This window comes from Panulirus ornatus, chromosome 2, assembly GCF_036320965.1.
Source record: "Panulirus ornatus isolate Po-2019 chromosome 2, ASM3632096v1, whole genome shotgun sequence".
Classification (NCBI taxonomy): domain Eukaryota; kingdom Metazoa; phylum Arthropoda; class Malacostraca; order Decapoda; family Palinuridae; genus Panulirus; species Panulirus ornatus.
This window is the reverse complement of record NC_092225.1, coordinates 68986717-69005181: the sequence shown is the minus strand read 5'-3', so window position 1 is coordinate 69005181 and position 18465 is coordinate 68986717. Positions and strand designations below refer to the sequence as shown.

The 18465-nt window shown below is 39.4% G+C and overlaps 1 protein-coding gene across 1 annotated transcript in view; it reads left to right on the top strand.

The window, feature by feature from the left end:
* Positions 1 to 416: 416 nt before the first annotated feature.
* Positions 417 to 18465, top strand: part of Nsun2 (tRNA (cytosine(34)-C(5))-methyltransferase Nsun2) — a 42956-nt gene continuing 24907 nt past the window's right edge. Inside the window, exons 1-6 of the mRNA XM_071676884.1 lie at positions 417 to 596; positions 1324 to 1404; positions 1817 to 2052; positions 2945 to 3122; positions 8645 to 8879; positions 14915 to 15044. Coding sequence (XP_071532985.1) covers positions 540 to 596; positions 1324 to 1404; positions 1817 to 2052; positions 2945 to 3122; positions 8645 to 8879; positions 14915 to 15044 — 917 coding nt within the window. The 5' untranslated portion in view covers positions 417 to 539. The remainder of the gene's footprint in view (positions 597 to 1323; positions 1405 to 1816; positions 2053 to 2944; positions 3123 to 8644; positions 8880 to 14914; positions 15045 to 18465) is intronic.

The following is an 18465-nucleotide window of genomic DNA, read 5'->3' as shown; positions in this document are numbered from 1 at the left end:
CAAAAGTAAATCTAGGACAAAATAGTAATTGTAGTAATTACACAGTTGATAACCGTGGCACCAAAAGTACAATATTAACATATTTTCAAATAGATTATAACGTACATATATATGTATGAATATTTCAGTATGACATAGAAAAGTATTTGAATCTTATGATAGATATATTTGTTGATACGATATGACAACAGCCATTGTAAACAAATAATAAGAATTCATATAGTCTTTCTCTGTGTTGCAAATAGTCGTATCTTTAACATAAAAACATTCAGATATCTAAAGCTATTTTTTGTAAATAAGAATATAGAATATTTCTTTTCATTGCTTCTCATTCCCGAACAAAATGTACCCCAAAATGATTAATGTACTTTGAAGCAGATTAAGAATATTTACAGACTCGAGGTAGAAAAAGATATTGTAAGCGACTATGCAGAGGTAACTGTATTAACACGCGGACAGATACCCAAATTTGCAGACCAAGTTAGCAACAGTAGTTCAATATTGTCTTAAGTAGACTTTTGTCACCCGTATTCAGAACCATGGGAAGGAAAGGGAGAAGATTTGGAAGAAAGGAAGGAGCAGAGAATCGCGTTGAAGTAAGTTTAGATCAGTTTGTGACCCTGTTAGGGACCAGTGCCAGCTGAACCAGGCTGACAGGTTACCTTAATTTTTGTCACTGCTTACCGTTACTGAAGTGAGAGATTTTGGGTACTGTCTAAAGGCTAATTATTGCATATGGTGGGTTTGCGGTGATGTTCACTGAAACATATTGAAACATGCCGGTGACAAGATGCCATCATGTGTCACTGCCACAGTTTGTTACATTTATTCACATTAGGCTTTGTTAACCTAAGCTAGACAATGTTATGTTGGTTTTTAAACAATTGTACAAGATTTATATTTTCAGCACCACATTTTTCATGGTTTTTGAAGTTCTCTCCACTTTCTGGGGTCTATTTGGGGTAGAGTACAGGAGGGAAGGGGAGATTGAGCAACATGTCGCACTAGGACACTATTGCTACTTATTTTTGCCTTTGGTAAGCTTGACTGGTATGGTTGATTGTGTGTTAACTGTCACTCATGAGTATAGCAGAAAATTTTGAGTGTTCTCCATGAAAGATAAGGGCAAGTAAGGTTTCAGGCTTGAAAATATCCTATCTCAGGCTTAGAATTGACTTTAATTCATAGTAGTAGTAGCCTTATTTTGTCATTTTTTATGTATACATGGTTAGTAATCTTAGTAGATGCCACATTGATTATCTAGTCCATAAACTTGTTGACTGCTTTTTGAATACTTTGAAATTTAGTGTGCTTTACTTTCAGCGCCCCAAGAAAGAAAGGCCCCAAACCACCAACTATGAAGAACTTGTTCGTGAGAATAAAAACTTTGAAACATACTATAAGGTAATATTTTGTAAAGTGTTTCTTTTTAGCTTTAATATTAGTGATGGGCATATCAGTTTTCTTTCTTTATGAGATACTTTAGTCACTTAAAGCAGTTAATGAGGACCTATAGTTAATAGTTTGTTGTAAGGTGGTTTGATGATGCATGAATTTACTTTGAAGCAATTGAAAGTCTTAATTTAACCTTGAAGCATGAATTTCAAAGCATTGAAATAATAGGTTATATCATGAACATATAATAGTGTGACCGTGTGGAGTAAATGGAGAGGAATTACTTGAGGTCATGTATATATCTCTCTCGCTAGTACACGTTAACGAAATAGTATGAAATAAGGTCCACAAATATAGGAGATTGTACTACAAAGTGAAATTTGGAAATTCTTTATCCTTATTTACTGTTTTTACTTGATAGGGTCAAAAAATTGTCCCAGAAGGTGAGTGGGATGCATTCATAACATGTATGAAGGAGAACCTGCCTGCTGCCTTCCGTCTCACTGGGACAAAAATCATGGCTCGTGCATTGCTGCAGGTCATGCAGAAGACTTTCTTCAACCCTCTTTCTCAGCTTGTTCCTCCTGAACTGACACAAGAGGAGCTTGATGCTGGAGAGGAGCCGGTAAAGCCTTTGAAGCCCATCTGTTTGCCGTGGTAATGATAGTATCCTTGATTTGTTTTCTTGATTGTATGATATGTTAATTTTTTAAGCTGACATTTCTAGAGTTCATTTTCCTATAGTTTTAATGAGTGTCAGTATTCAGTAGATGCAGTATGTTGATTTTGATGCATTAGATGTTATTGTAAATAATGCAAATTATTTAGCCACTGCATATTTATGGTACTGCACAAACTGTCTATTTTTATTAATTCCATTCCCAGTTCTCTTTTCTAGATCACTCACATTCATCAATAACCTTTTCACTGTTTGATTTTGTTATCCACCTGTGCACAAGATTCATTTTTCTATTATTATTAAGGGATGCACAAATATCAATACCATCAATTTTTGTCTTGAAGATATTACAGTCACAATATTTGAAGGGATACACATTGGGCTTATAATAACTTCTTCTACTAACCAAACTCATGGTAACTCACTTGTGATTCTGTTTGTCCTGTATAGGATCTGTCACCAGTTCTCACAAGTGCATTTTGTCCACTTTTCCCAACTGTGTATATTTTCACTTCACTTCTTCTTCAGATAGATTGAAAAGGCCATTGTTGCTTTAGAATGGGAAAGGATACAGCCTTGAACAAAAATATTGCTTTGATTGTAATAATAGTGGACAGAGCAAGCCAAGCTGGGTTGCCTGTCACATGGTATATGCTCAACCTTCAGTCTGAAGTGTACCTTAAAAGTGTACTTTAAAACAGGGTAGTTCAAAATCAGTATGAGGCCTACATGAGGGATTTGTCAACTAGTCAGTTTCATTCCATGTTCAGCATCATACTTATAATTTACTGTTGCGGTATTTTTGGAAAGTTGGGAATAAAACACCAAGTTCTTGAAATTCTGATACCTGAGATGATCCATCCTTCGTAGGTACCCTGATAACCTTGCATGGCAGTTGAATTTGACTCGACGCAACATCCGCCGAAGTGAAGCATATTGGCAACTACATCAGTTTCTTATCTCTGAGACTGAAACTGGAAATATTTCTCGTCAGGAGGCCGTCAGTATGATTCCCCCCCTTGTTCTTGATGTTCAGCCTCATCATAAGGTAATTTACATATTAGTCAAAGAATGTATTTTAAGTAGAGGATTGGGGGTCAGTGGATGGTAATGGATAATGTTGTAATTTCTTGGTTTGTATAGGAAAGGTTTTTGAATGGGAAAATGCTGAAATAGATGTTAAGTGGGATGTATGATCATTTTTTGGTGTAGGCAAGTGTGAAACTTTTTTGGTGAACTCAGAAAAAGTGGATATGACATACATGTGGCAGAGTTGGTGAAAGTAAGCAAACTTGGAAAAGTGAGCCATATGCAGTGACACCAAAAAATATTGATTCAAGAATGGCATAAGGTGAGAGAAAATGAAACCTGAGGATTGGAAGGTAATTTACAAAGTAGTGTTTGGATGTAAAGCTGAAGTACGTAGCATTGCAAATGTCAGATGTGGATGTTTGAAAAAGGGCTGTGAATGATGAAATAAGAATGTTAAATCACTGATAAAAGAGAGTTGGAAGGCATAGGCAGCATGTGCAGAGAAAGAGTACAATTGGTTAGGAGTACAAGAGAGAACAGTAAGAATTTGAGAGCTGAAATTGAGATAAGTGAGAAATTAACAATTAACCTAAGAAGGAACAAGAAAAAGTGTAGGAAGGAGGCAAATTGTATAAGGGGAACATGAGAACCTGTGGGAATGACAGTCGTGGGAGCTGATGGAAAACTGGTAAAAGCAAAAGAATGTGAAAAAGAAAAAAAGTGAGTATACATGGGGACATAGGGATGTTAGAGGAAGATGGCTGTGATATGTCTGGTATGAGGTGGTATGCTGGGTAAGAGAACCATGGCAGTGTGATGAAGAGACAGGTCATAGCAACCCTTGCAAAAGATAAAGAGTGGCAAAGTGGCAGGAGTGGATGTGATTACAGTTGAGTTTCTCTGGAGAGGAGATTGCAGTGTTTTACAGTTGGTTTGTCAAGCTCTTCACTGTTCTACAGCCCAGGTGAAGTGTTTGAAGAGTGGCAAAATGGATGCATTATACTTTTATATAAAGTTGAAGAGGACAGAAAATTTTTATTTGTGATACAGAGATTAAAGTTGGTTATTTATACCTGCAGCTAAAACATGGACATGAAATGAGTCACAGGTCAAGAATCCAATGTATAGAAGTGAGCTATTTAAGAGGAGCATGTGATATAACTAGATGAAATGAAGAAAGAAGTAAGGAGTTGTATGAGAAATTTGGTTTAGCAGGAATTTCAGAGGGAATGAATTGTGGAGTGGTAGACAAGATGAAATGAAATTCTTTGAATTGGTTTGGGCTTGTGGAAAGAATCCAAGGTAAAGTTTGCAAGAAAAGTGTATGACTTTATGAATAAAGGGGTTCATTTGAGAAGAAGTCCACCTCTGACATGGGGAAATAAGTGGAAGAGTACTGGAATGAGAAAAATGATAGAATGATTTATGGAATGGCGTAGGTGAGGGAGCTATTTAAGGACAGGGATAAGGGGAGACTCTTTGCCGTGGTCACCCCCTTAATAGGAGTTCCCAAAGGGAATGGGCACCAGAGACATAAATAGATAGTTCAGATCTATGGAACAATTTTGATTGGGAGATGTAGAGGATGTATGGATGTGGTGTTTGCTGTGAAGAATATGTTTTGAGAAATACCTGGAGAAAGAGAGTTGCATTTATGCATTTATGATTTGGAGAAATCATATTACTGGGTTAACAGATACCTTATGTAAGGTACTGTGAATGTTTGGAATATATGGAAAGTTACTAAATGCAGTAAGAGGTTTTTGATGGGAGATTAATGTATGTCTGTGAGTAAGAAGAGGGGAGGGTGAGTGGTTCCTAGTGAAGGCAGATCAACATCAGGGATGTATGGCACCATTCTTTGATTAAGAAAAGGTAGATTGTGCTACTAGGAGATGTGGTTTCATAAGGCAATTCTGTAAAATGGGCTTTAAAGGCAAACTATTTAGGTTTATTCAACTGTTTTTGAAACACAGAAAATTAAAGATGATGGTTGGTAGTGAGTATTCAAGAGAATTGCCACAGGAAGAATGTTCACTATAGGGCAGCATGGTAAGTGTTACAAGCTTCATTGCTGCCCTTAGTATTGTTATAAATGCTACTTAAAGGGTTATTAAACTTTCCCACTTTGTTGATGGTCTGGTTGTCCATTGCACATCATCTGAAGCTTCTGTGAAACACTTTAGGACATTTTTGATAAGATTTTTGATTGAGCAGGTAACTGGGATTAATTTCTCTCAACAGAAGACTATAGCTATACCTTTTGTGAGATCAGCAGCTCCACTTGTATTATTGAGACAATCTAATTCCATATGAAGAAGAGGCAAAACTTCTTGGGCAAGATTTTTACTAGAATATTGACAAGCTTCCATTTTTTTTTTTTTTTTTTTTTTTTTTTATACTTTGTCGCTGTCTCCCGCGTTTGCGAGGTAGCGCAAGGAAACAGACGAAAGAAATGGCCCAACCCCCCCCCCCCATACACATGTACATACACACGTCCACACACGCAAATATACATACCTACACAGCTTTCCATGGTTTACCCCAGACGCTTCACATGCCTTGCTTCAATCCACTGACAGCACGTCAACCCCTGTATACCACATGACTCCAATTCACTCTATTTCTTGCCCTCCTTTCACCCTCCTGCATGTTCAGGCCCCGATCACACAAAATCTTTTTCACTCCATCTTTCCACCTCCAATTTGGTCTCCCTCTTCTCCTCGTTCCCTCCACCTCCGACACATATATCCTCTTGGTCAATCTCTCCTCACTCATTCTCTCCATGTGCCCAAACCATTTCAAAACACCCTCTTCTGCTCTCTCAACCACGCTCTTTTTATTTCCACACATCTCTCTCACCCTTACGTTACTTACTCGATCAAACCACCTCACACCACACATTGTCCTCAAACATCTCATTTCCAGCACATCCATCCTCCTGCGCACATCTCTATCCATAGCCCACGCCTCGCAACCATACAACATTGTTGGAACCACTATTCCCTCAAACATACCCATTTTTGCTTTCCGAGATAATGTTCTCGACTTCCACACATTTTTCAAGGCTCCCAAAATTTTCGCCCCCTCCCCCACCCTATGATCAACTTCCGCTTCCATGGTTCCATCCGCTGACAGATCCACTCCCAAATATCTAAAACACTTCACTTCCTCCAGTTTTTCTCCATTCAAACTCACCTCCCAATTGACTTGACCCTCAACCCTACTGTACCTAATAACCTTGCTCTTATTCACATTTACTCTCAACTTTCTTCTTCCACACACTTTACCAAACTCAGTCACCAGCTTCTGCAGTTTCTCACATGAATCAGCCACCAGCGCTGTATCATCAGCGAACAACAACTGACTCACTTCCCAAGCTCTCTCATCCCCAACAGACTTCATACTTGCCCCTCTTTCCAGGACTCTTGCATTTACCTCCCTTACAACCCCATCCATAAACAAATTAAACAACCATGGAGACATCACACACCCCTGCCGCAAACCTACATTCACTGAGAACCAATCACTTTCCTCTCTTCCTACACGTACACATGCCTTACATCCTCGATAAAAACTTTTCACTGCTTCTAACAACTTGCCTCCCACACCATATATTCTTAATACCTTCCACAGAGCATCTCTATCAACTCTATCATATGCCTTCTCCAGATCCATAAATGCTACATACAAATCCATTTGCTTTTCTAAGTATTTCTCACATACATTCTTCAAAGCAAACACCTGATCCACACATCCTCTACCACTTCTGAAACCGCACTGCTCTTCCCCAATCTGATGCTCTGTACATGCCTTCACCCTCTCAATCAATACCCTCCCATATAATTTACCAGGAATACTCAACAAACTTATACCTCTGTAATTTGAGCACTCACTCTTATCCCCTTTGCCTTTGTACAATGGCACTATGCACGCATTCCGCCAATCCTCAGGCACCTCACCATGAGTCATACATACATTAAATAACCTTACCAACCAGTCAACAATACAGTCACCCCCTTTCTTAATAAATTCCACTGCAATACCATCCAAACCTGCTGCCTTGCCGGCTTTCATCTTCCGCAAAGCTTTTACTACCTCTTCTCTGTTTACCAAATCATACTTCCATATAAGTATGAATTTGTTGCTGAGAGGACTGATGTATTTGATCAACATTCAGAGTTCTCTAAACCTTTTTTTTTTTTTTTTCCCAAAAGAAGGAACAGAGAAGGGGGCCAGGTGAGGATATTCCCTCAAAGGCCCAGTCCTCTGTTCTTAACGCTACCTCGCTAATGCGGGAAATGGCGAATAGTATGAAAGAAGAAAGAGAGTGATTTGGACAAATATAATTCAAAAAATAGGTTTAATGTAGTTTATTGTAAGGTTCCTGAGATCAAATTTTAGAGACATGATGAAAACATCCAGAAGCAAAACCTCCCATTTCATGTGAGTCTACTCTCATGTTTACAGAACAGACAACAGAGGAGAGAACTGTAGGTTTTGAGAATCCTTTTCTTTAAAGCAGTGATCCATAAGCAGGATGTACCCTATGGTGCTTTCCTCTCTATTTTCAAGAAACTTAGTATATACCATTACTGCCTTAGCATTGACATCCATGATCTCCAAATTGTTATATATAAGTGACAGGGAATGAGTAGGTTGATATTGTAATCCTGTTGGTGGATGCTGACTGGCTGAGGGTGGGCCTGAAACGAGCAAGCTGTTGTGATCATATTAGCAAAGGATGAGAGAGGCCAGGGCTTTTCATGAGAAATGCTATGGATTGGAAGGTCCTGACTCTGATTTTCCCAAACATTTTCCTCATGCTCATGGGATGCTACTTCAGAGAGAAAAGGCTTATAAATTTTTGGTACCCACATTTATCATGAATAAAATGCTGCAGTATGAAGTTCATATTGAAAAAATTGTATTATCAAGTTAGGTTACAAGTGATGAGCTATAAAGAACTTTCATGCTGAAAGATAGAAAGCTGATGATGAAAATGCATGTATAAGAAGCAAAATTTGATATTGTTTTATTATATTGTCATCAGCTGAGAATCCTGAAATCAAAACACTTTATAGAATATAAAACACTTTACGTACAAGAGTGAAATTCCATTGCACTTCAAGGATGATTAATTATTCTTAAAAAGTAATTTATTTTCTGTTTCTTTGTCTTCTACTTTTCCCTAGCTTTTGTTACCCATTCTGATCCATATGGCATGCTTTTCCTTTGAAATGTATCCTCATTCATTTCAAGTTCGTTTAGTATCCTTTTTAGATTATACGATAAAGTGCAGTAATTACTTAAATTCTGTGACATGAACTATTTATCTTCCTTATATTACAATCTTTAGAATCTTTTTAAATGGTATAGCTGAACCTAAGACTTTTCTGAGATATTAAGTTACCATAGTGTTTGGATAGTATATATTTTTCATGGGACTTCCTGTGGTAGATCATTGGATATGGAATAATGACTAGGTTTGGCAATAATGGAAGTTTTTTCTTTCTTTTTTTTTTTTTTTTCTACAAGGTACTTGATATGTGTGCTGCACCAGGAAGCAAGACTGCCCAGCTTATAGAGTTTTTACATAGTTCTGAGGATGAGGTATCTGCTGCCATACCAGAAGGGATTGTAGTGGCCAATGATGTAGACAATCGCCGCTGTTATATGTTGACACATCAGGCCAAACGTCTACAGAGCCCTGCCATAATGATCACAAATCATGATGCTGCCTTCATGCCAAACATTCACCACACAAGGAAAGGTAATGGAAGTTTAGATTGCATTGAAGTTTGTTTTGCCATAGTGGAGCCGAAACATGGATATGGGATGAGTCCCAGACATCAAGAATCCAGGCTTTGGAAATTAGTTATTTAAAAGGAGCATGTGGTATGACTAGATGGAATAAAGAAGGTGATGAGGCAGTGTGTGAGAGATTTGGTACGGCAGGGAATCACTGGGAATGAATTGATAGGACTGATGAAACATAATACTTTGGGCAGGTTGAAAGAATGCAAGACAAGGAGTTTGCAAGGAGAATGTATGATTAAAGGGGTTAGTGTGATAGAAAGACCACTTGTGAGAGGGAAATAGAGTGGAAGAGAACTTGAGAGAGCGAGAAATGGGGGAAGGATTCATGGAATGGTATATATGTATGAGGGAGGCATGTAAGGACATCCATGGCCATCCCTTTGATGGTGGTTCCTGGAAGGAACAAGTGGCTGAGGTACAGATAGGTAGATTCCTGTGCTTGCATTTAAAATTTCAATCTCTTCCACCATAATCATGGTTACCGCGTATCTCAGCTATAAACTTTGTCATCCAAATAGTAACATTTGAAATTAGAATGTTTTTGTTTCAAATATTGACATAGAAGAATGTTTGATGACTGTTTTCAGCAGATGTAGTTTATCTTTGCAAATATTGAATCACCTAGGTGTGAGTAAGTACATGACTTTGAAACAATATCGGTGTAGAGGATGCAATTCACTCTGTCTTACTGTAACTAACTTAAGAATACATGAGTGGTCTTCAAGTTTCTATGGTTTCAGGGATAATTTGATGTAGGTATGTAAAGTGTTTGCAAGTGCAAAAAAGTTGTTTTATATAAATGTACTCCCCTTAAATGGATATTACTGATATTGGTGAACATTATCGGTGAATAAGTTGAATAGCCATGATAATTCACTGCATTGTTTTTTCTGATATTAATTAGTCATGTTGTATGATGTTCTTCAACCACTACTGGTCTTGATATGTGCTTAGCATTCTTTATATAGTGTCATTGTGTTTACTATCTTCATGTATCTATGTATCTATGTGTATCTCTGACCCCAGTTCCTTTCTGGAACTCCCTCAAGAGGGTGGCCACACCGATAGAGTCTCCATAACTTGTGAACTCCAGTGCTCTTTCATGCCCTTTTGTGCCTCACCCTTGACAGGCCACTGGCCAAGGGCAAGTCTAGCACAATGTTTGCAGAAGCTCCTACCAAATGTTCTTACTGGCTACTTCTACCTAATGTTTCTACCCAATGCTTCAACCTAAATGTTCCTACCTACTACTTCTATCTACTGCCCCTATCATTTTGGTAAAAGGTAGGGCTAACACATAGTGCTCAACATGGGAATATCTATAGTTATGAAGAATCTGTGAGTTGTGTTGTCAAGTGTTCTGTGTAACAAGTAGAGATTCTATATTTGTGGACAGAATGCTGGTAGTCCACATGTAGGTGAAGCAGAAAGAAAAGACAGGTACCTTGGTCAGAGGAATGCATCTTGACAACCACTTAAGTGCTAGCTTACCACACAGCCATCACTATCCCTCCCAATACCCAGGTGGATAGTACATTGTATTTACATTTTGTTATAATTCATGGATTCCTTAGATATTCACATTCTATGTGAAGATGGGCTTATGACTTTATTCTTAGGCCCCTGTCTAAAACTCACTTGGAAAAAAATATGTTGTGGAAATCCTTCTATACTCAAAACAATATTTGCTTCACCACAGAAATAGACAGTCACACTCTTAACCCTGATGGATGTGAATCAAACCCACACCTTACCATTACCCTTAATGTCAACCATTCCCTTTTAGAACTCCAACCATGCTGGATATCACATATGATACACCCAATATTCACTCCGCTCAGTACAAACACCAACACACTGGTGCCCTCCAAACAGTTACTTGTACCAGATTTGGACAAGAAAAAGAATTCCTTTGTATGCTCAGCAAGCTGTTCATTTTCTGAACCTTGAATCATGCCTCAACTGCCTGGTCACCTACCCTGTCAAATGCAAACATAAAACTGCAAATCACTGGCTGCTGATCAATCGCAGATGCTCAACACCTACACAAAATAATGACTCTTTCAATACATTCCCTCCTCAATATGCTCGGCATGCAGTTCTTTCCAAGAGCTCTAGACTCTTCCCATCTAAACTACTCCATAACTAACCACCAACTTCAAGATTGAAATAAGAAGCTTACCCATGCTTCACACTTCATCAGCCGGTACACCCCAACAAAACATATACATGCTGAAATGACCCAAGAAACGCTAAACAATTAGCCTCCCAACACAGTCTTAAATACCACCCCAACCAGGCACACACCTATCCGAAACCCCAGTTCCCAGACATATACGAATTACACTTTCTCGTCAGTTCTCAGAACACCACCCATCTCAAAAGCATTTCAAATTTAGATTCATCGTATCACAAAACCACACATGCTCAAGTTGCAATATCCATACTGGAGACATGGGACACTTACTCCTAAATTGTCTTGCACTTATTTTGCTCAGACATACACACAACATCACTGGGCCAGGGAGGTATGCAAAGTGAGAGATTTGTGGATTTTGGTTTGATCAAGAGAGAAGAGTTGGTAAAAACTTTGCATAAGATGAAATATGGCAAGGCGACTGGAGTTTATGATACTACAGTTGAATTTCTGAAGAAAGGTGATGACTGTGTTGTTGATTACTTATGACTTTCAATGTATACAGATCATGGTGAGGTGCCTGAAGATTAGGGGAACAAAGGTGAGTTTTTTTACTACAGAGGCATAAGTTTGTTAGGTGTACCTGGTGAATTTTATGGGAGAGTGGTGACCAGCATATACAGATCATCAGACTGGGAAGGAGCATTGTGGTTTCAGGAGTGGCAGAAAATGTGTGGATCTTTTAGTTGCTATGAAGAATGTGTGTGAGAAATATTCAGAGAAAAAGAAGGATTTACATTTGGCATTATGGATCTGGAAAAAGCAGTAGATAGGGTTGCCTTGTGAAAAGTCTCATGAATATAGGGTGTCGGAGGGAAGTTATTTGAAGTGAGAAATTTTTGTCAAGAATATATGGCATGTTTAAAAGTAGGAAGTGGGGAGAGTAAGTGGTTCTTGTTGAAAGTTGATCTGTGTCAAGGGTGTGTGATGTCACCATGGTTGTTTGATTTGTTTATGAAGGAGCTGGTGAGGAAGGTAAATGCAAGAGCCTTGGGAAGTGTCATTTGCTGTTTGCTGGTGACAGATTTGAGTGAAAAAGAGGGGGTGAATGTGAATAAGAGCAAGGTTATTTGTTTTAGTAGGCCAGAGGGACAGATTTGTTGGGGATAGAGTTTGAATGGAGATTTGGTAGAAGTGAAGTGCTTTAGATACCTGGGAGTGGACATGACAGCAAATGGAGCCATGGAAGCAGAAGTGTCACTTGGTGGGTTAGGTATCCGTGAAAAGACAGGTCATTATCTGGATGGGCAAAAATAGGTATGTTTGAAGGTACATTATTTGCAACAATGTTGTACAGATATGAGGCATGGGCTGTAGATATATGTTGTAAGGTGGTTTGATCAAGCAAGTAATGAATAGGTAAAGGAGAAGTGTGATTACAAGAAGAATGTGGTTGAGAGAGATGAAGAGGTGTGCTGAGATGGTTTGGACATATGGAGAGAATGAGCAAGAAGAGGTTGACAAAGAGGATGTATATCAGAAATTAAGGGGAAAAGAAGATGGGGGATACCAAACTGTAGATGGAAAGATGTAGTGAAAGATATTTTGAATGGTCAAGGCCTGAACATGCAGGGGAGGTGAAAGATATGCACAGGATAGAATGAATTGGAATGATGTGGTACACAGGGTAGCATGCTGTTAGTGGACTGAACCAGGGCATGTGAAGTGACTGGGAGAACCATGGAAAAGTCTGTGGGTCTAGACTGTGGTTAGGGGGCTGTGTTTTAGTACAGTGCACATGACAGCTAGAGAATGGATGCAAGCAAACGCAGCTTGTCTTCACTTATTCCTGGCGCTACCTCACTAATGCAAGATATGGTGGACAAGTATGAAAGAAAATGGAAAGAGATATGTAGCATTAATGAGATGGCCTTGTTTTGGGCATTGGCTAACCTTTGCCATCTCAGCTAACATAAAGAAAATATGATCTGATGTCATTAGAATCCTAAATATACATTATGTAAACCTGTTTATTTATTGCTTTGATTTTAATGATCACATCATAAAGAGTAAGCTTAAAAGAGAATCATTGATATCTGCGTTTGACACTGGGGCAGTAATTGTGTGTGGAGGAGGAAAAGATGATATATATGTTATCTTTTTTTCTTTATCTTCATGCATTTGTGCTTTGTCCTTTGGGGCAGGTATAGTATCAGGAATGGATGAAGGCTAGCGAGTATGAATATGTACTTGTGTATGTATGTACAGTACACATGTTTATGTATGTGTATGTGCATATATATTTATATATTTATTATATTTTGTCACTGTCTCATGCGTTAGCGAGGTAGCGCAAGGAAACAAACGAAAGAATGGCCCAACCCACCCACATACACATGTCTATACATGCACGTCCACACATGCACATATACATATATATACATATACAGACATATACATAGGTGATTCAACACTTTCTTACAGCGTGAATTGCATCCTTTACACCAATATTGTTTTAAAGTCATGTACTTACTCACACCAAGGTGATTCAGTATTTGCAAAGATAAACTACATCTGCTGAAAATAGTTGGTTTGCGGCAGGAGTGCGTGATGTCTCCATGGTTGTTTAATTTATTTATGGCTGGGGTTGTTAGGGCGGTGATTGCAAGAGTTTGGAGAGAGTTTGGGAGTGGATTTGGCAGCAGATGGAACCATGGAAGCGGAAGTGAGTCACTGGGTGGGGGAAGGTGCGAAAGTTCTGGGAGCGTTGAAAAATGTGTGGAAGGCGAGAACATTATCTCGGAAAGCAAAAATGGGTATGTTTGAAAAAATAGTGATTCCAACAATGTTATATGTTTGTGAGGCGTGGGCTATAGATAAAGTTGTGCGGAGGAGGGTGGATGTGCTGGAAATGAGATGTTTGAGGACAATATGTGGTGTGAGGTGGTTTGATCGAGTAAGTAATGAAAGGGTAAGAGAGATGTGTGGTAATAAAAAGAATGTGGTTGAGAGCGCAGAAGAGGGTGTTTTGAAGTGGTTTGGTCTAATGGAGAGAATGAGTGAGGAAAGATTGACAAAGAGGATATATGTGTCTGAGGTGGAGGGAACAAGGAGAAGTAGGAGACCAAATTGGAGGTGGAAAGATGGAGTGAAAAAGATTTTGAGCGATCGGGGCCTAAACATGCAGGAGGATGAAAGGTGTGCAAGGAATAGAGTGAATTGGAATGATGTGGTATACCAGGGTCAACGTGCTGTCATTGGCTTGATCCAGGGCATGCGAAGCGTCTGGGGTAAACCATGGAAAGTTTTGTGGGCCTGGATGTGGAAAGGGAGCTGTGGTTTCAGTGCATTATACATGACAGCTAGAGACTGAGTATGAACGAATGTGGCCTTTGTTGTCTTTTCCTAGCGCTACTTCGCGCACATGCGGGGGGAGGGGTTGTTATTTCATGTGTGGTGGGATCGCGATGGGATGAATAAGGGCAGACAGAATGAATTATGTACATGTGTATATATGTATATGTCTGTGTGTGTATATATATGTATACTTTGAGATGTATAGGTATGTATATGTGCGTGTGTGGACATGTATGTATATACATGTGTATGTGGGTGGGTTGGGCCATTCTTTCGTCTGTTTCCTTGCGCTACCCCGCTAACACGGGAGACAGCAACAAAGTCTAATAAAAAAAGAATGAAAATGTGTGTGTGTGTTTGTGTGTGTATGTGAGTGGATGTGTCTTTCTTTGTCTGTTTCCTGGTGCTACCTTGCTAATGTGGGAAACAGCAGTCAAATAGAAAAGAAAATAAGCTTTTATATTTTTTGAGAAGAATATGATTTCTCATTCCAGATGGAAGTGTGGGGCCCATAAAATTTGATCGAGTTCTATGTGATGTTCCTTGTTCAGGAGATGGCACATTACGGAAAAACTTTGATGTTTGGGCCAAATGGAATCCTGTAAATGGTGCAAATCTCCATGGGTAAGTTGCTTTGAATCTTGTATACTTCATGACCTGAACTACAAATTATTTGAAGTCCATCCAGACTTGTGTATTCATAAAGTTTTTTTTCAAAATCTTAAAGGAAATGCTTTTATAATTCATGAACTGATTTGTAAATTTGCTAGTGCAGTAACTGTAACTTGGTGTAAATGAAGATGGAGAAAAGATTGTAATATTGTTTGCTAAAAGATGAAGAGTGATTGGAAGTGCATGATTTAAGAAAAGTTACTTACATAAGTTTGTGTGGATGATTGGGGTCAGAGATCAGCAGTAGCAACTGATAATATGCTAATTGTCATATGCACAGGAGAGTTTGATGGATGTGAACATTTTTAAAGGAATGGCTTTAAAGGGTATGTGAAGTAATGATCATTTCTTGTTGGAGGTGAATATTTAATTTGGTGGTAAGTATAGGAAAAAATAACATCATAGATGTGTCAAATAAGTAGTGAATGTTTTTGAGCTTGGAAAAGATGCCTGTTTACTGAGATACTAGAAGAGATTGAGAAAGTTGTAGAACAGGGTTTTCCAACCTGGGAGTCACAATCCCCTAGGGGGCTGCCAAAGGTTGCTGGTGGTGGTGGTGGTGGTGGTGGTGGTGGTGGTGGTGGTGGTGGGGGGGGGGGGGGGGGGGGGGGGGGGGGGGGGGGGGGGGTCAAAGCTTTGAGAGGACGTGGATATTTTTCATATACACGTCACCATCTCTTCTGCATATGACCTCTTCCAGGAGAGATCACCAACTCAGTTCTGGCATGCTATGCATCAGTCATATCCCGAAGTCAGCGTGTTGGCATTTCGTTTTCTCCTTCCATATGCCTCCACATTGTGAGTCTGTGTTTATTAACACTTTTCCAAATCAAAATGAAGAGCAGAAACAGACTAGATGTGGAGGATGACATGAGACTGGCTCTCACAAACACTCAGCCATGCATAGCAAGACTCTCTTCGTAGATGCAATCCCATCCATCCCACTAGCTAGGTTGGAGAGTTGATGAAACGATGGGTATCAGCGAGTAAAAATATGAGCTTGGTTTTATAAACTTTAATTAAATGTACAACATTGTATGATATAGAAGCAGCACACTCTGTATTAGTCATTGTTTTGTTGTTTCATGTTTTCACTTCCCCCTCACAAAAGGGAGTGTCAAATGACTGAAACAGGCTAATATAGGGGAAGGGGTCATGAGTGTTGCAGTATTTTGAGAAAAGGATTGCAAGCGGAAAAACATTGGGACACACTGGTTTAGAATATAATGAGAGTAAAGAAAACTAGAGGAGTGGAAGGTATTTAGGAGAGCAATGTGTACAGGATAGTGATTGTGGAATGATGAAGTTAAATTGCAGTTGAAAGAGAAAAGTAGGGTGTATGAAAATGATTTGTAAGGATGGGGTATAGATAAGTAGGAGGAATACAGGTGACAGCCATTGTGACATCAGACACCCCTACTACAGATCCACCTTCACCTGGTACCACTCACCTTCCTTTCTACCCACTCGCAATATGCCTTAATTTCTTTTTAAAAACTCCTCACTGATTTGAATAGTTTTCCTCCTACACAATGTATTCCATAAAGCATATCAATCAACCCTATCAAATGGTTTCTTCAGATCCATGAATATCGTATACAGATCTGTTTCTCTAAGTATATCTCACACATATTCTCCGAAGCAAACATCTGATCCACACTTCCTATACCTCACCTGGAGCTGTATTCTTCCTCCCCAGTTTAATGCTTTGTGCTTTCAGCCACCCTCTCAATCACCTCTTGTCCATACAGCTTAACCAGTATACTCAACAATTCTTTAATTCAAACACTCTCTTTTGCCCTCCTTTCTTTTTATACATGCATTCTGCCAGTCTTCAGGCACTTTATCATGATCCATACACAGACTGAAAATCCTAACAAACCAATCAACAACACAGTTTTAAGAACTTCAACTGTAAAACCATCCACTCCTGTTGCCTTGCCACATTTCGTTATACACAAGACTTTCACTACTTCTCCTTTTTTCCTTTGAAATTTATGCTGCATCTTTTTCAAATGGGTATCAACTTTAATGTCTATGCTGTGCCATGTTAATCATCCTACTAATGAAAGCTCTTTATGAAAATAAAAAGATTTTCCTTTTTTTGCAACTCATGATTGATATAACTCCATTGTTTATCACCATTTTTTATTATTAGGTATCCTTCTTTTTTGTTCGCTGTGTGGGTGTGAGGATTTTTTTTTTTTATTATACTTTGTCGCTGTCTCCCGCGTTTGCGAGGTAGCGCAAGGAAACAGACGAAAGAAATGGCCCAACCCACCCCCATACACATGTATATACATACGTCCACACACGCAAATATACATACCTACACAGCTTTCCATGGTTTACCCCAGATGCTTCACATGCCTTGATTCAATCCACTGACAGCACGTCAACCCCGGTATACCACATCGCTCCAATTCACTCTATTCCTTGCCCTCCTTTCACCCTCCTGCATGTTCAGGCCCCGATCCCACAAAATCTTTTTCACCCCATCTTTCCACCTCCAATTTGGTCTCCCTCTTCTCCTCGTTCCCTCCACGTCCGACACATATATCCTCTTGGTCAATCTTTCCTCACTCATTCTCTCCATGTGCCCAAACCACTTCAAAACACCCTCTTCTGCTCTCTCAACCACGCTCTTTTTATTTCCACACATCTCTCTTACCCTTACGTTACTCACTCGATCAAACCACCTCACACCACACATTGTCCTCAAACATCTCATTTCCAGCACATCCATCCTCCTGCGCACAACTCTATCCATAGCCCACGCCTCGCAACCATACAACATTGTTGGAACCACTATTCCTTCAAACATACCCATTTTTGCTTTCCGAGATAATGTTCTCGACTTCCACACATTCTTCAAGGCTCCCAGAATTTTCGCCCCCTCCCCCACCCTATGATCCACTTCCGCTTCCATGGTTCCATCCGCTGCCAGATCCACTCCCAGATATCTAAAACACTTCACTTCCTCCAGTTTTTCTCCATTCAAACTCACCTCCCAATTGACTTGACCCTCAACCCTACTGTACCTAATAACCTTGCTCTTATTCACATTTACTCTTAACTTTCTTCTTCCACACACTTTACCAATCTCAGTCACCAGCTTCTGTAGTTTCTCACATGAATCAGCCACCAGTGCTGTATCATCAGCGAACAACAACTGACTCACTTCCCAAGCTCTCTCATCCCCAACAGACTTCATACTTGCCCCTCTTTCCAAAACTCTTGCATTTACCTCCCTAACAACCCCATCCATAAACAAATTAAACAACCATGGAGACATCACACACCCCTGCCGCAAACCTACATTCACTGAGAACCAATCACTTTCCTCTCTTCCTACACGTACACATGCCTTACC